The 24630-nt window shown below is 38.9% G+C and overlaps 1 protein-coding gene across 3 annotated transcripts in view; it reads left to right on the top strand.

Annotated features, from left to right (window-relative positions):
- Positions 1 to 24630, top strand: part of LOC149089354 (potassium voltage-gated channel subfamily KQT member 1-like) — a 98706-nt gene that overhangs the window by 11637 nt on the left and 62439 nt on the right. The window contains exon 1 of one of the 3 annotated variants that reach the window (XM_089238266.1): positions 24322 to 24531. The exons of the other annotated variants lie outside the window; for them this stretch is intronic. Coding sequence (XP_089094392.1) covers positions 24503 to 24531 — 29 coding nt within the window. The 5' untranslated portion in view covers positions 24322 to 24502. Of the gene's footprint in view, positions 1 to 24321; positions 24532 to 24630 lie in introns of those variants that run through there. 3 annotated transcript variants of the gene reach the window in all.

Below are 24630 nucleotides of genomic sequence, written 5' to 3'. Positions count from 1 at the left end.
ATTGGCACACAGGGCTTGAGTTATGAAGAGAGACTTCATTTTTTGAATATGTTTACATTGGATGAACGCAGGTGTCGAGGAGATATGATCGAAGTGTTCAAAATTTTCAATGGGATGGATAGGATGGACCATGAACTTTTAGTACACCGCCAATCAACTGCTTTTACAAGGGGACACCAGTATCGATTGGTGAGGGACAATGCAAGGTTATGGTGTCGCAGGGAATTTTTCTCTAATAGGGTTGTTAATAAATGGAATAGCTTACCCTCGGAGGTAGTAAATTGTAACACAATTGACACGTTTAAAAAGAAATACGATAAACATGTTGGGGTAAATCGAGAAGCTATCCATTCTTAGAATAAGACAACCATAAGTATTCTTTATGGGCATTGTATAATATTTTATCATGTGTATATATTGTTTATAATTTGTGTTAATTGCATTTTTAATGGGGTTGCTGTATTTTTGAAATATATGACATCCATATTTTTATGGGCATCTTTTTATCAGCCACCTCGTTGGGCATTTTGCCTGTTGTGGCGTTGTATTTGTGTATTGTAATTCCAGTCTCCACCAACAAGCATGGGCTTGGTAACACTAGTATAGTGTTGAAAATATGATCCAACAAGAGAGGGATGTCAATATTACGTGGCGGCTTGAAAATAGCACAGAAAGTTAATATTGTTCTGTTGATATGAATATTTACAGCTATTGCTTCCATTTGCGTGGAGAGAGGCAGTGTGATGTCCTTAAATGGAATGTCATGTCTAACCGGAATTATTAACACACCTTCGATTGTGCAATCTTCTTGCAATTTTATCCGTTGTTCCAAAAGTTTCCAAAATAACGGTTTTTATCCGTTAATTTTGTTTGATTGACTCTGTAAAAGCTAAGTTTCACTTTTAAGAGAGCAGAATGTCGATTTGATTATTAAATAATTTTTCTTTCAGTTCGTCGATTTTGTTTCTAAGACCATTTGCGATCCACTCCATAATACACAATTACCGTGCCATGGTGTTAGGTGCTGTGTTAACTGTTAGGTATAGAAGAATAGTAATCAAAGCTTGGAGTAGCAAATTTATTTTGTTACTGGAGAAACCGGCTGCACACTGAGGAGACCACTAAGGATTTCACTCAGTACTTTAAATTCTTGCGAGTTTGTAATTTGTTCTTTTTGTTCTGTTTTGTTCGTTGGGGTTCATTTGTCTCATTGTATTTGACCCCTCTGAATTGTTTGGAGCAAGTAAGGAAAACAGATTGAAAAAATTGTGGGGCATTTGTTTTGATTTGTAGGTGCGGAGATAGTTGTGATTAATCGAATTATTTCTTGCACTTCATTACTAGTTGGTTCATTGATACTAATAGAGTCCACGTCTGAAGTTGAGGTAATGTTGAAGCGATTTGTGATTGTTAATTGTTGATGCAGCGCCTCGGTTTTCTTTGCATGCATTTCAGTTAGCAATAACTTAGCTTCAATCATATTTAGCGCCGTTGATTTGTCTTTAGCAAGAGGGTGCACTCCAGTTCTTATAGTGATGTGTAAGATTGTTTCTTCTGGTTTTATTGTAAGTGCTTGGTCATCTTTCTGTACCCTAATTAGAAATTCCATCTCTTAGGCTGAGCAGATGGGCTAATTGTTATTGGCCCTTCATGTGTCACTGAATTTTTGTCATCAAGGTTATCAAGTGGTGAATTTGTTGGAGTGAGGGTCTGTTCGTGGGGGGGGGGTCCCTTTTAGATCTGGTGAAACAAATATGGGCGTGAAAAGTTATACAGCGAAATGAGCTGTGTCCATTTTCCTGACATTCCCTCTATTGAAGGGGGCCCTGGGTCCCTCTATCGTTCGATCTCAATATTAATCTATGCAATTTCAGTTATATTTGCAAATTCTTTCTCCGAGATGGGGACCTCAACCAAAAAGAGTGGGAAAGCCCTACCTGTGTGGTAATGCTTCATGTTGGATGAAATGTTTTTGTTTCCAAGTCTTTTTTGATTTCACTGAGATCCACATTTGCTGGAAGTCCCCAGAATTACAAATTTTACGGTTCTCTCACTTGGCATATGCAGTATTTAAAGTTTTTTCATCAAATATTTTTGTGACTATCCAATGATCATTCTCAGTGTACACCTGAAAACTAGAGTATTTGCCGTGGTTTTGAATTGCTGTGGAATGTCACATTTTTTCTAAATATCTGCAGTCTTGGAGAAACTTTTTTGCCTCAGTCAAATAGAATTATTGAAGGGATACCTCGCTTCTCCGCTAGTGTTGTTTCTTACGGTATTTGCATTTGCAACATTGTTGATATGATTTGTGATGCCATTTGTATCTGTGTTCTTTGTGTTTCACGATTGTGAAGTCAGTATCCTCAGTGTTGTTTTCCACATCCTTTTCAAAATTTCCCTGCAAGGGAACCGAATTAATGTTTGAGCTATTTTCTTGAATGTCATCATAAGTTGCTTGTATCACCACACGAGCTCTAGAAGTACTACTTTACCGCACGCCAACTCCGGTCATATATCGCCATACGGCAATTTCCAACCAGTGGAGTTGGGTGGGAAATGAAGGCTCCATCCATCGTTGGTCGCCCTAAGCTCGGTAGGTAAAGAACTTGCTTCTGATGTTCTATGCCCGGATTCGAACCCATGGACCTTGATGGTAACCTTCATAGTGGAAGACGAGCTTCTACCATCTTTTTTTACCACTGCGCCACTCGGGCGCTAGCTCTAGAAGTACTAGCACCAAGATTCACTGGGGGTTCTTTAGTGTTTTGAGTTCTTTTATTGAACTGTTTACATAAGTAACACAAACTTCTAGTACATTAATTTTTTTTTTTTTGTCATATCTCTGTTTTGTTTGTGATATCTGTCTTATTATTTTTAGTTTGAGTAGAAGTGTATGTTTCCCGGGAACTAGACACTGAATGATTTCTGGTTGTTCCAGAAGCCCCCCCCCCTCCCCTTCCCAATCTCACGAATTTCCGCTTCACTTTGTATGGAATAGTTGTCTGAATCCTTTCAGAGCTATTCATGCTCGTTCCCTCTGTGTTATCACTGCTATTTGTCGATTGGTCTTGGAGAGACAACGTTTCTTTGCTTGAGCATTTGTTACCCTTTTGGGATTCAAACCATACTTCCCAGTATTTATATTTGTGATTTTTTTTTTTTTTTTTTTTTTTTTTTTTTATCAGTCTAATTGAATTTAACTTTGCTCTGTTGAATCACATGTATTGTGATTGTCTAAAATCATTTTCTCAATCTTGTTACAAAAATCTGTACCGTCCTTTTTCTTAACTTTCTTTTTACCTTTTGTTCTAATTTTAACCTCTGATTTTAGCATTTCACCCTTTTGAAATTTGCTGACTGTTTATGTTTACAAGATTCCAGATTCAGCGAATCAAAATATGTAATAGCATTGGTTACAAAATTAACAAAATACTTTTCATTATCCTCCTTAAGAGAGGTTTCCCAGCACATAAAATCAGCAATTACTATTAGTAAATCGAACTCTTTTGCCTAGTTGCATTTATCACCAATATGGTTAAAGCTATCGCTCTCATCTTCTCCTTGACATAACTCAATAACAAATCCCGAAATTCATTCAGAATCTTGTCTCACTGGCCTCAGATGCTAATTGGGATAATTTTTTGACAATCGATAGATTAGAGCTCGCATATGGACAAATTCGGCCCATTTTTAGCATGTGCGAATCACCATTTCAGCAACAGCAGATCTACCAGTAAGAGAAAAAACAACAAAAAGGGGCAGACATAAGCACTGGGGGAGAGCACAATTCCAGCACGTTGAGACACCGTGTATTCAGGAACAGATCGAAGAACTCCGTAGCGTTATGAAACTAAGGGTCACAGAACTCCGTAGTGTTATGATACACTTCCGGGACGACGAACAAAGACGACTGTTCACGACACAATCATCAGCACGCATTATTAAGTTCTCAACCAATGAATTAATTTTTATTCATTTTTCAATATATAAGTAGCAGTAACTTAAATATATATATGCATATAAAAATAAAATATTGGGACAATTATAAGGTCATATTTTTGTTTCTAGATCATAAATGTTTGCATATTTTTAATTTCAGCTCTTAAAAATGAGCTTAATAATAAAAGTAATATTATTTTTATTGATAGATGGCAGCAGAAGTCGTACAACGTGAAGCTTCCCTTTTTCAAGCAATATTCATGGGCATTGATTGCTATTCTATACAAAAATATTGGTACCGGAAAATGAAATAAAATTCGAATCTAAATGATAAAGGTCATAAGGATAAACCTGTATCCTCCCAATGCCCGCCCCCATCACTAATATTTGCTATAATCTCCAATTTTTCGCTACATAACTAGAAATTTTAAAAAGCATTCTTCTCGCCCGGAATAATGCAGCTCCCCCCTAATATGTACCGGCTTTGTAAATTTGGTGATGTTTCACGGACCAGCGGTTGAAGAACACTGGTCTAATGTATTTAAGAGAGAATTTTCTTCTAATGTAAGGTGCGTTCCTTAGATCCGTTGAAAAAGTCTTTCGGCCGAGAGTGAATATTGTCGACTTTTAAAGAAACTAAGAACCAAGAGGGGAAGAGAGCCTGGGCTTTTTTAATGCTTTTACGTTTGCTCCCAGTGTAGAAAGTATATTGCAAATTCATATACACAGCATGTACATTGCAACACATGTACACGGATCACAGCAGCTACTGCGACCGGATTAGGATATTGTTGGAGCAGTTGGACATAGGCAGGACCGGGTCAAACATTTCCGTACTCGGTTCGCGAACGAGAAGGTATACACATTCTGACCTCCTACAAAGTATCGCAGATTAATAATGATAAATTATATAGAAGGGAAAAAGGTCTGGTTCAACCCAAATCCTTTGTGTAAACATTCCCATAAAATCGGTTTTTGCACAGCTCAGATTCGCGTAGCGCGGAAGGTGTGAACCCAGCTCTAGAGCTTCAAAATGCACAAAAAAACTTCGAAACATCTTTCGATCTTTAATTTTTCTTTTGGGGGCATAGCGCACGTAAGCTGTTACATGTTCTTCAAATGGAAGGGGATGTCGAATCACTGAGGGGGTGAATAATGAAGTGCGGATGTCCGCCCTCCGGCACATTGCAATAATACTATTTTTCTTCACTGCACGAAAAGGGCTTTCGCTCCCCCCCGCCCCTCCTTCCCTATGGACGCGAGTGGCAAAATGCTCGACTACCACCGTGGAGGCTGCCAGCAGATCCGCATATTTGATTCCAGCCACGGACAAACAACAGTTCTATCGGACCTGAAGCTAAACTTAGATGTCGCCTCACATTGTGCCACCACTGGAAACCACTCCCCCCCCCCCAATCCACAGAATGCGTGATCGAGCGTTTGATCACGTGAACAAGTATTATTTGACATGTGAACGTAACATTCCCTCCAATCGGCTGAAGATAGTTTCCTCTAGTTTCCAACTTCAAGTCGATTTTCCATTATAGAAGTCTCACCATAATGAGCATCATGCCCACAACACATAAACAGGGTTAATTCCATAATTTATCTTGCCGCATTTTATAAATACAAATGCAAGGCCACAACAGGCGAAATGCCCAATGAGTTGGATGAAAAAGAGTTGCCCATAACAAATGTGGACGTCGTATATTTCTAAACACAGGAATCCAATTAAGAATGCAATTACAGAAATTGTAAACTATATATAAGACCTATACATGATGAAATACACTCATGTCCATAAATTAAGGATAATGCCAGCTCCGGCAAATAAAGGTTCAGAAACAAAACAAACGTTACTAATTCATAAAGCCCATTTATTAAACAAAAGATAAAGAACAAAAACGATGGTGAATGTATGATACCATTCATAAAAACTACGATTTTTGCTCCCTGGAGCAATTGTAAGAAATATCTCCTTTGCAAAAACTTACTATTACATATTTGGTATGATGGTTAATACATTGTATGTCTCCGATGCGATGAAATACAGTCCGTACAACGCCTAGGCATGCTGAGTATCAAATTATCGATCTGATCTTGGGGAAGATCACTCCACTCAGCAAGCAATGCTCTCCGAAGTTCCGGTACACATGTAGGAGGTGGTTGACGGGCTGCAACTCGTCGGCCAAGCATGTCCCACACATGCTCTATCGGATTCAAGTCAGGTGAGAATGCTGGCCATTCCATACGGGTTATATCCTCAGATTCAAGGCATTCGTTTACGATGTTTGCTCGGTGAGGACGGGCGTTGTCATCCATAAACACAAATTCTGCGCCCATGGCACCCCTAAACAAACGTACATGTTGTTCCAGAATGATGTCCCGATAAATTTGGGCTTTCATGGTTCCGGTTTGAACATGCAGATCTGTTCTGGAACCCAGTACAATTCCACCCCAAACGAGCAATGCTGCACCACCGTAACGGTGTCGTTCAATGATGTTGTGTTGGTGGTAACGGATATATGGCGTTCTCCATATGAAAGTCCGACGTGAATCAGACTGCAAGCTAAACCTGGACTCGTCGGGAAACATCACACAAGCCCACTGTGACGATGTCCACATTGCATGTTCTCTACTCCAGGCTAATCGCTGCCGACAGTGAGTTGTCGTGAGCGGAACACATCTGACAGGCCTGCGAGCATATAGACCAATATCTCCCAAACATCTGTACACGGTTTGCCTTGAAACTGTGGTACCCGTGGCTGCAGATAGCTGACGAGACAGGTCGGATGCTGTGCTCCGTCTGCTTCTTTTGACAGTTACTGCCAAATACCGGTCTTCATTCGGCGTTGTAACTCGGGGGCGACCTGTACTGTAACGTCTACTGACATTTCCGTTATCTTGGAATCGTTGCCAAAGCCTAGAGATGACACTTTGGGCAATTCCAAGTTCCTCGGATACTTCCATCTGAGTACGCCCACATTCCAGGCGGCCGATAATTCTACCACGTAAAAAATCATCCACATGCGTCCTCTGTGTCATAACTATTCGCTTATGGCACTGAGCGCCTTACAGAACTCTTGTGAACAATTTCACTTCTTTGCCACCATTCCTTATATACCCCCCTCTTACACCCTCGTCATTGTGACGCAACTATCGGCATCATCTGGTGGCTTCCTGAAATTTGCATATCATTCTTGCAGATGTGTGTGATAACGCTACAGGTGAAATTTTTACTTTAGATTTAGATTTCCGTGTGATTCTGAATTATCCTTAATTTATGAACATGAGTGTATTATACAATGCCTGCCGCCCGCCCCCATGAGAATACTTATGGTTGTCTAATTCTAATAAGGAATAGCTTCTCGATTTACCCCAACATGTTTTTCTTTTAAAATATTTCTTTTTAAACGTGTCAATTGTGTTACAATTTCCTACCTCCGGGGATAAGCTATTCCATTTATTAACAACCCTATTAAAGAAAAATTCTCTGCGATACCATAACCTAGAATTGTTCCTTATCCAACGGTACTGGTGTCCCCTTGTGAAAGCAATTGATTGACAACGAATTAATAAATCATGGTCCATCCTATATATCCCGTTGAAAATTTTGAACGCTTCCATCATATCTACCCGACACCTGCGTTCATCCAATGAAAACATATAACGTTCATAACTCAAGACACGTATGCCAACGAAGACACGCGTAGTTCTTCTCTGCTCCCCCTTCAATCAAGTCTGTGTCCCTCCGTGGGTATTGTCCTCAGGCATACTTACAACATACTTCAGTCCAGGATGGACTAAGCCTCGAAAAAGCGGAAGAATGACTTCAGGGATTTTATTGGCGAACCGTTGATCCTAGACACATACTTTGATGTAGCAAAAGTATCCAAATAACGTTAAACGTTGACCTTGCTTGCTTGCAAGCAGGCCAATGAATATATGAATAATTGCTGAAAATAATCGAAGATATAATTTTAAAAATAATTCAGTACAATGGGCAGTACAGGGATTGTTCAAACTCTACCGTTATTCACAAGATAACAGCAAAGCGAGGCACAGTCAGTTCTGCAGTGGAATGACGTCACACGTGACGTCAGCAGGTACCGACTCCAGCGCCTCATGAGAAGGACCTTGTTATATAATGGCTCCTCGTCTGCACACGCGTCCGTCCATGGATCGCTCTAAGCTAAAGAATCGCGATTTGTTAACTGTTTTCCAACGCTTCCATATCGAATATGAAATTATGGCCTATTCAGAAGAATGTACAGATGTTGTCGATCAATTAAAACTCTCATTACGAATGTTGGAAGAGAAATTTCGCAAACAGCAGCAGAACCGGTGAGTAGAGCTCCAAAATATTGCGTTGAAAACGAAATTTGAGAACCGTCGTAGGATACGTTATCACTTTGAACCAGGGGCTCTCAATGTAATCGTCGCGAAAGCTCCTGAAACGGATCGTTCAGGAAACGGATTTCACTAATAATCCGGTAATAAATCCATTTTTCGCATAATAGGTTTTCAGGGACATTTGAACCATTTATTTAGCCGGAGACCCAGTTCAAGACACTCTTGAGCCACGAATTTATGTGCTGTGATTTTGGGGGGAGAATTCGATATCTCTGATAGGATATAGTATGGAATGCTGGAAATTTTATAAACATATGTAAAAGTATGAACCTATTTTACAAATATTAACCCCTTAACGATCACGGACGAGATATCTCGGCAAAAATGCAAGTCATTCACTCCAACTCTCCCTGGTATTTTAAATCTTTTATCATTGCGAAGCTTTTGTTATAAACGGAAGTTCCCCCCACCCGTCCTTACTATACTACTGTGTTCAGTGTTTTTCCCCCCACGAAAAATGCATATTTATAAGGCAAAGAGTACTTAAAGAAGGGTGAGAATGAGTACGAAATATATTGTGTTTTTTCCAATTTTTTCTTTCTTTCCTCTTTTTTTCATACGTGAAAATTTAAAACTAGGAAACCTGTTCTCTAGAAAATATGGTTCTAATTTGCCATTTCAGGTTGCCTAAAGCCTATACGTGAAGAGGTTAATAAAAATTCAGTCATGTTCAGAATCTGAAATTAATATACAAATTAGTCCTCTGTTGGTGGAGGATAATTCTGAAATTGGATTTTTTTTTTTCAGAATTCGTTAAACCGACTTCATAATTATGGATACCCTTCGAGAATTCTGCCTTCTGCCGCGCCCCCTCCCCCCGTTTGATTCAAGGCCCTGCCCTATTAACCCACCTGTTAAGACGCCATGGACTAATTTCACGTAATTTGAAAAACATTCTCTTAATCATTCACTGATTTTATATATTGAAAATTCGGCCCGTATAGTATATACAGGAGCTTGTAGGGACCTATTTTTGACTTGCTCCCCAATTAGTCCTAACAATGCCTAAGAAAAAATGTTCGCCCCTCCGACTCGGTATCGGCATCTTTCTAACGTCTCGTGCGACTCGCATACCCAAGAACCGTCCCTGGGCACAGACTAATTTACGAAACCAGGGACGAATCAGTGTAGAAATGGGGGGGCCCTTTTCTTTCATGGAAGTGGGTAAGGGGAACGTTCCGGACAAGACAAAATTGTTTACTTCAAAATTATATGCCGTTTATATGAACGTAATATAAACGCTTCTTCTGAAAATTCCTATTTTCAACGTAAATTTTTTTTTCGCTGATAACATGTTTTCAACTAAATGTTAGGGGTCATTCAAGTATTACTTCAGCATCGATGGAGGGGTGGGGATTTCCCAATTTGCTGACTTTTGATGACAAGGGGGGAAGGGGAGTTTGGATGATGATTACGTCATCAACCACCCTTTATGAAGATATCAAATATTCTTAATGGCGTCTTATTCGGTGCGCCAAAAACGTAAAAAAAAACCTTTTGATAATTATTGGACACCTGAACTAACATTCTACCTATTGATAAGTCCCCTACAGAACCACTTCAGTGAAACATTTAGAGATCACTAATCCTTCAAGTGCTCTGGAAATGTTTCCGGGTCGCTTAAGTGCTCTGGGACTGTGCAACGCATCACTCAAGTGACCCGTAATTATGCCGGGATCACTTAAGTAATCTGAGAATGTTCCACGGGTAACTTGAGAGTGATGTAGAGCCGCACCGGGGGGGCCGCTTAAGTGCTCTAAACTTTTGCCACATGTCACTCAAGGGATCTCTACCAAGAGATCTTAAGTGACCTTTCAATATGAAAGTGATCTTTGAGGCCGACTTCAGTGCTCCGAAAATGTGCCACCGGCCACTTAAATGCTCTGCAATTGCGCCATGGGTCATTTAAGTTATCTGTAAATATGCCGCTTATCTAGGTTATCTAGGTGGTCGTGGCCGAGTACGTTTCTGATCCCCAATAATATGTGTTAAGACGTAGGGGGCAGTGCTGACAAAATTTTGCTGACAAGGGGGGGGGGGAGGGGGTCAGAGTTTTGCTTGCTTTTGCTGATGGGGGGGGGGGGGTTAAAATGGCTAAAAATTTGCTTATGTAATACTTGAACGGTCCCTTATGAAACTTTGAAAATAACAGGTGGAGTATCTTTGCCATACCAGATCCAAACTTTTCTCCCCGTGCAGTGCCGTCTTAAGGCATGGGTCCACCCGGGCACCTCAAGAGAAAAGGGGCCTCATAAAAATGAAATCTGGTTGAAATTTTCAAGAATTTGCCTGGTAGGACCTCAGAAAAATCACTTGGCCCGGGAGCCCATGATGCTCTTAAGACGGCCATGTCCCCATGCCCAGCCTTATGGTCGGATTATTGGAATACAGGCGGTAAAGAGGTCTATAAGAAGGTTTAAAGAAAGACTATATTTTTGGGTTTGGGGCCGTTCAAGTATTAAGTCATCATCGATGGAGGCGAGGGGGTTTCCGATTTGCTGACTTTTAATGACGAGGATGGAGCGGTGGGGTTGGATAATGCTTGTCATCGTCCACCCTTTATGAAAATCTGAGTTAGGATTGAGAGGGGTAGAGCTGATGACGAAATTTTGCTGACAAGGGGGAGGAGGTCAGCGTTTTGCTGACAAGGGGGGGGGGGTTCAAAAATGGCTAAAATTTGCTTATTTTGTAGAGTGTATGAGAAGAGAATTTGTCGAAATCTGGTGGACAGGGCCTCAGAAATTTTTGTCTTTGGCCCGGATTACATCTTGGATCTTTTACAAAACTTGAAAAAAAAAAAGCAGCCAACAAGCCTGTTGGTTACGTTCGCTTGAATTACGTTCGCGTCAATCCCAGCGAAACTTATGCGCTTTATCAGCGAGTCATTCAACCAGTAATTCTCATTCCTTTGCTAGGCACCGAATACACAAGCCAGGGCAACTGCCCCCCTTTTTGTCCTCGAGTAATCAAGTGGACTAAATAATGCCAAGGATATCAAAACGTAAACAAACAGTAGCTAATAGTAACTTAACTACACTGCTCAAAACAATTAGGGGAGCACATGGTTTTAACAAAATTACGCAAAGATGTATACCGATAAGTAACATAAAATGAATCATCCATAATTTAAAGCCTAGCAGGAAACGGAAGAAGAAAACTTCATATGCAAATCAAAGTTCATGACGTCAAAAACCAGAAAAAGGAGATAAGGGCAGAAATCGGGATGTTGCAGAAACGTCTGTTTTACTGCCGTAACTGTGAAATTCGACTGCGCAGTATTGTTTTTTGAGACAAGGTGACTTGAGGATGTCTCAACAACGTGATTTACTGGAATCCATGGCATGGCGTGTTATAGGCAGACTGGAATCCGGGCAAACACAACGGACGCTGTTGGAGTCGCCAGAAGTGTTGTTGCAAGGCTGTGGAATCGATTCCAAGAAACAGGAAATGTTAGACGTCGACCAGGGCAAGGTCGGCCACGCGCCACTACAGCGACTGATGACCGGTATATACGGTTAACAGCCCGTCGAAACAGAACAGAGAATGCTACGCAGCTGCAAAGACGGTTGCTCTTGGCAACAGGACGAAGGGTGTCCAGCCAAACATTACGTAATCGGCTTCATGAGAGAGGGCTCTATGCACGTAGGCCAATGGTCCGCATTCCGTTGACCCCACGCCACCGTGAGGCCCGAAGATGGGCTGCTGAGCATCGAGATTGGGAGCAATGTGATTGGAGCCAAGTGCTGTTTACAGACGAATCCCGATTCAGTCTGGAGTGTGACACCCGACGTGTTCTGGTATGGAGGGACAGGGGCACTCGAAATAACCCCGCATTCGTTCGTGAAAGGTCACAATACAGACGAGTTGGTTGGATGGTATGGGGTGGAATCAGCATAGGCGGACGTACGGACCTGCATATCATTCGGAATGGCACTTTGACGGCCCGAAGGTATGCAGACGAGATACTGCGACCTCATGTCATCCCTTACGCTGGAGCCATTGGAGATTCCTTTGTTTTCCAGGATGATAATGCCCGACCGCATAGAGCTCGTCTGGTGGAGAACATGCTTGAAGCTGAAACAATACAGCGTATGGAATGGCCAGCGTGCTCTCCTGACCTGAATCCAATCGAGCATGTTTGGGACATGCTCGGACGACGCATTGCTGCGCGACCAAGGCCACCTGTTACTGTCCGAGACTTGCAGATTGGGGAATACTGTTCCACTCTTCAAGAAGTGCAAAGTCTGATCGATAACCTCATCGCATCCATGGCAAACAGGTGTGCAGCAGTCTTAGCTGTTCGAGGAGACCACACGCCCTATTAAAACTCATGCATCATGTCTAAACAGTACTTTTTTTAATCGTTTACATGTAACCAAATTGTTGCCCTAAATCATCTTTTCATGTTTTTTCCATATTTTCAAAGAATTAAAGCTTAATTCCAAATTTTTTTTACGTATTTTTTCTGTATTGTGCATTGATACGCGTGTACTATCCAATGTATGCCAATACGTGGCTGTCTCGCACGGTTTTCTTCACTTTTTTGCTTGCTCCCCTAATTGTTTTGAGCAGTGTACGTTTATTAAATTGCAAAATACACGAGAAATGATCGAAAGTGATTAAATACTGTAGGTGCCAAGTGTGTGTATATATACAAGTTCAAAGAGGATAAGTGAAAAATTCTGTGCAACAATTTACGAAATAAAAATGCAAGGATGTAAGAAAAAGTGGTTTAATAGGTGCTAAGAAAATTTTAGAACATTCATGAAATCGTGAGAGAAGAATCAATGTTCCTGTGTAGAAGTAGGTGCCAAAATTTTGTTTTAAATATACAAGTTATTGTCCCTATACTTGTTTTTTCAGAGGAATATTGTTGTTGAAACGTTATGCTACGTATAAGTTCCCCCAGGGGAGGAGAAATATTTGTTTTGGCCTCCTGTACATTGTGCGAACCCAGGTTCTTGGCATGGGCCTCTCTCAAATCGTAAATCACAAGTTCGTACTCGAATTCGCTCATGTGATTTTCTTGATATAATTGAGGTAAAATATCTTCTGAATGTAAATCACGTGAGTAAACACCACATAGGGTTTACACAACCAAATTTTCGGAACAATTTATCAACTATTGTTTCTAAATATTTGAAAAAATCTCTGTAAATCCAGTCCCTTGACTTACCGTTATTATCAGTCTACGTATTTTGTAATTAGGATATTTCTCCATAGATGGCAGTACAAAAAGCTTCGATTGTAATGGTTTCTTATTTAAAGAAAGGACTGTTTTTTTACCTATTCGACTGTAAATCAAGAACTTGGAGGTCTGAAAATTAATATTCTTATATTTGTTGCCTGCACCGGTGTGGCCGCGCCTCTCGCGAATTTTCTAATTGGAAGTAATTTTTGTCTGGAATCAACGGTTCTCTAGTGAATTGGCTGTAATGCTTATAATTGCCGTATATTTAGACTGACCATATTTGCTCGAGAAAAATACGGGAAATTGAGGTTCGAAATGCTGGAAAATACGGAACATTGCCAATTATCGCCAAATATGATGCCAAAAATAAGCAAAGTTGCTAACTCGTGCTAAAATAAATTCTCCAAATGTGGTTAATGAAGCTCCACTTAAGTGTTGTGAATTAAAATGAAAAAAAAACATGATAAATATATGGGAGATTAATATTCTTACTTAATGTAATTTCTGGGGACGATGGTTTTACATGTTAATTTCTAGAATAAAAAAGTCAAGTTGGCTTCGTTGAAAATACGTGAAAAACTAGAACCGTCAGAAAAACCGGGACACTCCCGAGAAATACGGGACGCATGGTCACCCTATGTATATTGCATTTTTCCCCCACCGATTCATATTTTACAGAAATACATCACTGAAATATATAACACATATATCACAGTTTTAAATAAAACTTTGCATCAACTTTGTCTTAATATCTCTTACTCGGATGATTTTCCAAATCCGGAATCACCCATGTCCCGAGAAGTCCGAATTTAAGAGGTCCTACTGTACTTACTACCGAGGTCACCCGAAGTTTATTGCACTGTACAGTAGAACCTCTCGATAACGGACACCCATGGGACCAAAAATTTTGTCCGCTAGTGGGGAAGGTACGATGTGCAGTTGAACCTCGTTTATACGACTTCCACATTTATACACGACGTTTTTGGATTCGGTCGCGATTAGTTCCTATAAATGTTGATGTTAAAATGTATATGTGCGAAAGTGTGTGTGTAAAAGTGAACAGCGGTGCATTGGTTATGCATAATCACCAGTTGTCCTAATACAAGAAATCTTGATTTGAAATTCCACTGCATTTACCACTTTCACCAACGATTACGCATAATTCCCAAATAAAAATGGAAAGTGATAAATATGAAAAAAAATTATAACCTTTTCATTAAACCAATCAATTATTTTTCCCGTACACGATACGTGCACATTTTGGAATAAAAATTGAATTAAAGTAAGTATGAAAAGAAGATAAAAACATTCGCGACATTATCAATCTTGTAATGTCGGCTTTCTCCACACGTATAAATATATGCAACCAAAACTAACATTACCATTCGGAATCGCCATCCTGGACCATAGTTATGTTCCGTTAATCAAGTAATTGATTGTCGGATTATCATATTTACCAATACGAGCTTGGGATTATGCATAATCACCGTTGAATACGATAGCCTTGATTAATGAACGAAAATTAATAAATTAGTTTTGCAAAAGTAGTTTCTGATTTTACTGTCCGCTTGTGGGGAATGAAATACATTAAAGCCCTATTCCACGGGACTGGGAATCAGAAAAGTGTCCGCTAACGGGAGGTGTCCATTATGGGAGGTTCCACTGTATCAGCTCTAGATAATATCCGCATAAGCCTCGGATAGCGGAAATGTCTAAAAAGTCCAGTTCAATGCTCGTTTTGAAATCGCATTTGAAGAGATTTAATGTCGCACCTGTCATGTATCGGATCGAAACATATTTGGCAGGACGCCAATTGGAAACGTTTATTCAGTCGGTCTATCGTTTTAGTATACCCATTTACGTAGTACGTGATTGTTTTTGGAAAATAAGATTTGTGGCGTTTTTTCCCTACCTATCACCAGTATGCTACTTGACCAAATATTTTAGTGGACAACTTATTTCGATTTTCTAGATCAGTATCACAACCACCGGACCCTAACATGAATCAAAACGGGCCCGCAGTGTTTCATTTTCGCCATTTATTTCCTATTATTCGTACGTAGGACCAGGCTTTTCAACTCACAAAAAGAAATCTCACGGGCCGCGGGCTTCAAAAAGTTTAAAATCCTTGTTCTAGAAAATATAGTTTTGAAACATTAAACTCTCGTTCTAAGGCTTACCCTCTATCACTTTTTTTTTTTTTTTTTTTTTCTTTCACTCTATGTTTGAGTCTATACAGGGTGATTCAGAAAACATCACCAAATTGAAAGGGTAATTCAGGCATACGATAAAAATCCAAAACCGATTCTTTAGGAATTCCGCAGAGGAATGTGTAGGAGATTCATGTACGGTTAAGTAGTAGTAGTAGCAAGTATGCAGTCCATGCGGAATTTCTAACGAATCGGTACATGCTGGAATGTGTGTTCTGAGTGAATGTGACCTCAAACGTCCGAGTTGTGCTGGCTAGTTTTGCCATCTGTCTTCCGTATTTAATTTCTTCTAGTTTCTAGATTGCTTACCCCGGTTTATTGACGGAATCTATATTAGTAGCTACCCGCAAACTCTTTACGGTCATTGGTATATTATTACGTTCAAACACTAGTGGAATAAATTCAAACAAGTTGTTTTTTTTTCTCTTCAACATTGCAGATATATAGTAACCCTATATCTACGGATGTTTCTTTCTCTTCTATACTCATGTTAATGATTTTTTTCCACAAATGTATTTTTCTACTTTATATGTAAGAGCGAAAGCGAACACGTAGGGTGAGTGTGAAAAGGGGATTAAATAAAATGCCAATCAACCAATCTGAGAATTCCAGCCCCGTCGGAGGGTGAATTGTCCTGCCTTAAATAGCCAATCATTATCAGGAGACATTATGGCCATAAACGGTGCGTGTCGCCAGCAACGATGTGGATGTAAGAGCTGGCATTGACGGATGTTTGCAATGGATATAAGGGACCAAAAGTATATCACAGGAAAATATTCCCCAGACCGTGATTTCCCCCGCCACCAACTCGAACAGTTGTCATGTGGCATAGCGAATCCATGGCTTTGTGCTACTTGCGCCACACACAGATCCTGTCATCAACGTCATGGAGAAGAAATCGTGACTCATCAGTCAGGACAACCTTCTTTCATTCATAAAACGTCCAATTTCGGCTTTCTCTAGCCTACAAAAGCTGTATTCTTTGATTTTGCAGCGAAATCAAAGGAAGATGGAACTCTTGTTGGCCGCCGGCTATTTAAATCAATTCGTTTTAAGATCCTTCTTGTAGAGCGTACGGATATGCGATGATCCTGAGTTGTACTGCTCTTGTGTCGCTGCACCTAAACAATGTGTGTCAGTCGCCTGGCATCTCTTTCGTTCACAATATTGAGCGATTTCCGCTCACTATTCCGGTTTTCGCTCCGAGTTTTTCGGCTCGGCTGTCATTATCTGAAGACTCGAGATAGTACGAGAAGAGCACAGAATGTTTACGGCTTCGGAGATACTGGAACAGCCCCTTCTAGCGCCCACAATCATGCCGAGTTCAAAGTCACTCGAATCTCTTGTTCGAACAGGCAAATTGCAACGTTAACTTGTGCTTCTGACCTAGGAGTAAGCTCTTTATCAGCAAATCCGGTTAATTACGTTAACGCACGTGCTACGTGGACGAATCGCATTGTGAGAGAGGGGTTTCCCTAATTTTTCTGCCACTGAATGTATACTTGTATATGCTTCTTTGGTAATATGCGCATTAATAATAATTTTAAAGTGTCCTCTAGGCACCCTAATGGGGGGGGGGGCGCCCGAATTCCTGATGATTTTTGTATTGTATTTGCATGCCCTCGCACATGCTTTTTGAAATTGTATCTGAATGCGTATGTCTCGGGGATCCTTTGGGTCCCATCCCAGGGCCCCCGATTTCTTTTAATTTTCTTCTATTTTTACTTATTTGTTTTGTAGTCTCTCACTTTTCGTATATATTTATACTAGTCAGAGCCTCAACTAGATGCTTCATCACCCGGGATAAGTGCGCATTTTGGCGCCCCCTTGTAGTGCTGGAAAGGTGTGTGAATAAAATTTACGCCCCCTCTGGTCCAGCGCCCGGGGCACGAGACTCGCCTGCTCCCCCACAGTTGCGGCCCTGATACTAGTACATATTACTTTTAATCTCGTATTTGAATGCATATCATCTAAGGGGGTTCTCTAGGTACCCTAAAATTGGCCCCTGAACTCTTCGTTTTATCTAATTCTCTTCGTTATGTCTGACCTCATCCTGTTTTTTTTTTTGTTTTTTTTTTTGTTTTTTTTTTGTGATTGTATAGGAATGCACGTGCATCTCATGGGACTTAATGGACCCCCTAGTTAGGGACCCAAATTATTTTTCTCGTAAATCTATTTCCTCCGTCATGACCATGCCCTCTGGGGAAATAAGTTTGTATCGCGTAGGACTCAGAGCCTGGCCGTGCTCGATCCGTTCTGTTCTGTATCCGTCAATTGAGAAGTTAATTTCTCTATTTTTTTTTAAATTTAGTAATTAACAATCTAATTATATTAAAATTTAATTTGATCTGAATTGATATTAAAAATAAATTTAAATTCTTTCAATATCAATTGTCGCTTCCTCAGTTTCAAAATGAATTTGATCTGCTTATTGAATCGTCATATTTCCCAAGAATTGCCTCATAATATAGAAAAATAAATAAATTCGTTCTAATTCATGACCAATAAAAGAAAATCTGCTGTCGCACCGCCATCTTTCGATTCAAACAAATGTTAAATGGGTTACACGGAGGAAAAAAATCTGAAAAATATTCTTCCCAGTTTTTTCTTTTCAATCATTTTGACCTAAGCCTTCGGGTCTTTGACCAACACTCGGAATAACACATGTGTATTATTATTATTATTATTATTATTAAAAAAAAAATGGTTTCTGACCGCGACAATTGGGAGCCGATACCAAATTATATATTTTGGAAGTCCAACCCTTAATTGCCGTTTGGCCCTGCAGCTTGTACACATAAACACGAAAAACTAGGCTCCACTGGGACGAGAAGCCTTTTAAGAAAAGAAAATAGTCTGTTTGTCTTCAATTTTTTTTATGGCTCTTGGATTCCAGTGGTTTTTGACATTTTTGACAGCAAAGAAAAATATTTTTCTCAAAACGAAAAAAAATGTCAAACTCACGCTGTGACCATTTCGGGAAAAAAGTGATTTTTTTCGTATTATTTTTCAAGAAATCGTATCGAAATTGCGCCTAGAATACTAAATACAGTTTCACTGACACGATTTCTCAATGTCTTAGGACTCGTGTACTGTATGCGTGAAATTCGTGTTGTCCATTTTCAAATTTATCAATTTCGTATTAGTTGTGAGAAAATCTAATTCGGTGGTCCTCAGTGCTTGGGCCACGTGTGGCCCTCTGAGGACCGCCTTTAGAGCATCATGGGGGAGGCCCCCATGTGATTTTTTTGAGGCCCTACCTGACAGTCTCAAATTTAAACGTGTTCATTTTTGTGATCCCTCCCAATCTCTTGAGGGCCCCGGGCCGTTCTCGTGTAGGCCCATCCGTTAAGACGGCCCTTGGAGTGTTTTGCCGGGGCCCGCTGACCGTTTTGAGAAACTTATCATAGCCTCCATATTGGCAATAGTTAAGCTACGTTAAGAACTGTGTAATATACCAGAAAATTACAGGAATGCTCAAATAAATTCAAGAATTGTAGAAGTGTTCTAAGTAGTTTGGAAATTCATAAAAAATTGAAGGAATTTGATTGGAGTTCGCGGAAAAGTTATTCTTACGAAGGGAATCAATTTCTTTGATACATAAAAATTTACTTAAATATTGTCAACAGAGGACGCTGCACGAAATCACTGGAAATATGCAAATCGAATTCCTATAAAATGCAGGGTGTACGATTAACAGCTCGTTTCTGAATTTTTTTGTTAATGGTGCTCGCTAAAGGTTTTCATTGGGGTGTTGAAATTGGTGGATGAAGCGCAATTGATTTAAATTGTTTTTCCTCAGACACGAATCGCCGGCTGAATCTTAACGAAAATTTCCGACACAAAGGAGATTGAAATGTTCAGACCCAATTCCCTAAATTTTTATGATTTTTTCAAACTATTTGCGAATTTACGGGACACCCTGTATTTCATAATTGAAAATTCATGACTGACGAAAATTAATTTTATAATCACTTGGGAGGCTTCCTATTTCATTCTGGGTCTTCGTGCGTCACTCATCTAAATTCAGCAAGCCTAAGCACGTAATGTATGCGTTCACATACCATCATGAGCGAAGATACGGGGGGGGGGGGGGGGCCTTGCCCATCAGCGTCAAAGGTGGAGTCTTAATCTAATGTATATATGAATTGACATCATCGTGCCGCCCCCCCCCCAGACTTCCAAGTCTATCCCCGCCTATTCATACCATCCTACTATTTCACAGTACATGCATCACGTAAACCTGAGAAACCTCTAATGCAGCGGTTCTCAAACGAGACTCCGTGTTTCCTATATCCCGGGACCGAAAAGGAACCATATGACATCAGGTTGAGAACCACTGGTATAGTGTCATATCCACATGACACTGAAAAATTGCGACTTGTGACTTACATGAAAACACTTACATGTGACATCTCTGCTTGAGTAGACATGGTCACACGTCAAATCCTGTAATTCCAGAAATCATTGTCATTTTTACCATTTTCTCCGCATATTGTACATTGAAATATTTCATTCACTTTATCAGCAAATAGTGAGAGTCAAAAACGTTTTAAGGCAGGCATTTCGGACAAATCCACGGCGCCCGTAAACCATTCTTCGTATATCCACGATACTTTATCACCAAAAAAATTCAGTGTAAATTATTCAGAATGAATTCCAATGAAATGCTTTCATGTCTTACAAGTCTCTTTTGTCTTATTTCGAATTTTTATTTCCCCTCATAAATACATAAAGTGTTGAAGCATAACCACGAATTTCCTGTCTCCAGAATAACACAAAAATCATTTTTCTTACTCGATTGTATTCAGTATTTTAGCATTAAAAATCCTGTTCATAGAAGAATAAGTTAAGGGAAACAAGATTTGTATATAAGCCCATGGGGTCATATTTAATTACCCATATATTCTAGAGCCTCTGGAAGCGCCTCCATCGCCACCAAGGAAGCGATATCGCCACTTTGAGAAACGCCAATAAATGGACGGGATAATAAAATTTCTGCAACAATTTTGAGTTACATACTTTCGACTTGATTCATTCGAGATGATTAAATTAATGTATCCAGTGTTTTTGCATTGAAATTCCACCATTATGAGTCCGTGTTTTCCCAAACTTCTTCGGAAACATTTTTCTTATCGGCCGCTCTGTTGTAACCACTGAGCTATACGTTTCTATAGCTCAGTGGATATATCATACCCTGCTTAAAAACATGCACTGTGGTTATATACCAAAAGAATGGTCTTAACCAAGAAAATAATTCTAATATAACATACTACAAAAAAACCTAGCATAATATGTCAATATAAAAACAAAGCATATAAGTCAATATAACAAACCTTTTTGTACAACATTCATTGTATGCGAGTGATATTCTGACGTTCTGTCATAAAAAGATCTAATTTTTTTTCAATAAACGAGAAATTACATATATAGCGGAAATAGTTTTCTCATCAACAGGTGACACTTAAATTTTTTTGCAACTTCAGCGCTACCTTCTGTAATAAATGTAAGTACTATGACAATTTTTTTTTTTTTTTACATTTAATAAAAACCTGACATTCCCTGAGCAAACTGAATCGTCTATGCTTTTCGAATTTTCACTTGCTTTTTGTTACTGTGTGATCACTATGGATGGTGGTGATGGGGGAAAAAACAATTGTAAATCTCCACTCACTCGCTGTTGAAGTCAGGTGTGCTAATTCAAGTGTATTATTGATTGGTGACGTGTATATAAAATTTAAAATCCTCCATTGGTTTCTTTTTTTGAAAGAGTTGTACGCTACATATGTCAACATCAAAGGAAAACCGTTGGCATAAACTCAAAGAATCATTAACATTTCCAAAAATGTCCATGTTGTATTTTGTTTTCCAATAAATTTTCAAAACTTTTCGGATATCAAACTATTTTTTTTATAGATATCGCATTTAGAATATGTGCTGCATGAGCATATTTTGTCCGCGACTGTCCCGGAAATTCTCTGAATATATCTACACCGAAAATAATAAAAACTTATCCCTTTTCTTAGATATAAAGAAAGCGTTTGAAAGTATCGATCATGATATATTAATGAAAAAATTCTATAATGCAGGTTTAAGGGGGGAAATTTTTAACTGGCTAACGAGTTATCTTGAAAATAGAAAGCAAGCTGTTAAAATAAATAATATAATAAGTGATTATAAGATAATAAAATAAGGAATTCCTCAGGGATCAATTTTAGGACCATTGGCATTTTTAGTATATATAAACGACATTCATTCTTTGCAACTGCATGGGAAATTAGTTACATTTGCCGACGATGCTGCATTGAGCATATCAGCTTCAAATGATCAAGTATTAAAGCAATATACAGAAGAAGACGACTTAAATCGAATTCAATATTGACTGCATAGAAATAAACTTCAGTTAAACGTCTCGAAAACAAAATACATAAAATTTCAGCTTCGAAGAAATGACGTTGACATTTCATTTCAGATAAGGTATCGCTCTCTAAATTGTATGGATGAGCTCTGCGATTGCCCTCAAATAGAAAAGACTGAAACCTTCAAGTATTTAGGAATAACATTTAGTAGAGATTTGAAATGGAAAAATCATATAGAAATTATCAACAACAGAATATACACTCTTATAATATTTTAATCTCCGAAATATTATTTCAGAAAACTTTTTAACAACTATTTACAATGCTTGGATCCTGTCCACCATTCATTATGGAATTTGTGTATGGGGAGGTGATTATGACTGTAATATCCAATTACTCAACAAAACAATAAACAAAAGCTTAAATATAATCAGGCCAAATACTCATCATCCATCAAATATCCAAATAAATGACTACAGATCAAATGTTCGTAAAACCTATGTTTATAGACTTACTCTTTGTATTCAGAAATACAGATTGGTTCAAAATAAGACAAATTCAAAGAAATATCAGAAATAACGGGACCCAATTTCAAATAATTCTTCCTCGTAAAACTATAATAAAAAAACAATTTATCTATTTAGGACCAAAAATTTACAATACCTTGGATTCACACATAAAAGATGAAAAATGCATAAAAAAAATATAAAACTCATATGTGGAAAATACCAATATCATAAATAGTATATAAAGTTTTAAGACAGACCAATAAACACATACATAAAGCCATGGGGCAATATGTATATATGTGTGTGCGTGTAACACATACGTGTATATATTAAACGACGTGTTTGCCACGAGAAAATATTTTGGTGTTATTTTCATGGATCTGCCCTGGACGGACATAGGTCCCTTGGGAGATTACACCCTTGTATACAGTTTGTGTATAGTTCATGTGTTGTTTTTTGTTATGTTGTTGTACGTAGTTTATTCATACAAATAAACCTTCATTCTCTCTCAAAAAAAAAACTGTCTCAATAACGCATGAAATGCGTTTATGCTATTTCTACGTAAGTAAATTTCAAGATCTCGCTTATAACACATCCCGAATACCCTAGAGGGTATGTCATAACCGAACTCAACTGTATTCAGTACTTTTTCACTGAAAATCCCAACATATGCAACCGGCCCCGCTTAATCGAATATCAACGATTCCAACATAAAACATCCGATTATGCGGGGAACAATTCATTCGCCATTTTACAACATTATTGTATATTGAAAACTGAAGTATCAATGTTAATAACGCTTCACGAACACGTGATATCAAAAGAGATAAAAATTTATATTTAATTACAATGATCACAATACCTAAGATTTTTAGTTTGTGTGTGCATCCGAAATCCCACCATGTAAATCCGTGGTCAACAGCCTTCATGCCTTGCGGGCTAAAATTTCCATGTACCCTGAGCGCCAACGAGCAACCAGATGCACATAGTGGCGTCTTAACGGAAGGTCCTAATGGGACCCACGGCTCCGAATCAAACGGGGAGGAGTCCCATATCATTTCAGGAACTTTTTATTTTTTAGAGATTTTTCATTAAACATAATTAAGTTTCATTGATTTCGGAATTGAAAATTTTCATTGAACATGAATTCCAATAATTCTGTAAATGCCTTTTATCCTATAATGTTTATAAAAATTTTCATACACCATAAAATTACTTTTCATTTAAATCTGAAATTTTTTCCAAAAGTAAATTTGAAATTTTTTCCAAAAGTAAATTTGAAATAACTTTTTTCCCTCAACTCATTTTCATTTGAAGTTTCCTTCAGCATATTTTTGTTTGTTCTGTGAGTGTAAGCTTTTCATCCGCGGGCCACTGCAAAAAACTTCCAAGGGCCACATGTTGAATACCCCTAATATAAATGGACGCGATAATACAATTTCGTAAACAATTGTTAGTTACAAATTTGGACGTGAACCAGTTGACGTGTGTTTTGGTATTAATTTCGTACATCAACTGCTGACCTTCCCAGAAGAGGCCATGTGATAAATATCCGCTCAATTAATTTATGGTCAAGCTGATTGAAGATAGGGAAGAAAAAATAGGGAAAAATGTGGGGATTTTTCTTGGAAGAATCTGTTTTCGCCGCCGCCGTCGTCGTCGTTATATGTATCGCTCTAACTGGCGTGTTAAAGCAGGTGATAGTACGGTCTCTAACCAGTCAGTCTTTCGAAAGTGATCAACGGGATCAGTCGTTGCTGGTCTCAATCACAACAGACGCTTCCACGTTATCATTGGTTTAGGACGAAAGGAAAAGTTTTTTTTATTATTTCTTCCTCTTATTTTCGACGACCATGTGACCGGTGGCACCAGACAGAGATGACTAAAGATCGCGCGTGCATTTCCATGTAAGTTGTTTGTTTCGTAACTTATCTACTGGTTATCGGTGTGGGTAAGACTTTAACAAGCGTTACGTAGCAAACTTCACGATTTCTCATTCGCATTTC

The sequence above is a fragment of the Pholcus phalangioides genome, unplaced genomic scaffold (assembly GCF_987345545.1).
Source record: "Pholcus phalangioides strain wild (caught in Gottingen) unplaced genomic scaffold, Ppha-v1.0 ptg000002l_1, whole genome shotgun sequence".
In the NCBI taxonomy this organism is placed as follows: Eukaryota; Metazoa; Arthropoda; class Arachnida; order Araneae; family Pholcidae; genus Pholcus; species Pholcus phalangioides.
The sequence above is the reverse complement of the archived record's forward strand: the minus strand, read 5'-3'. Positions and strand labels throughout refer to the sequence as shown.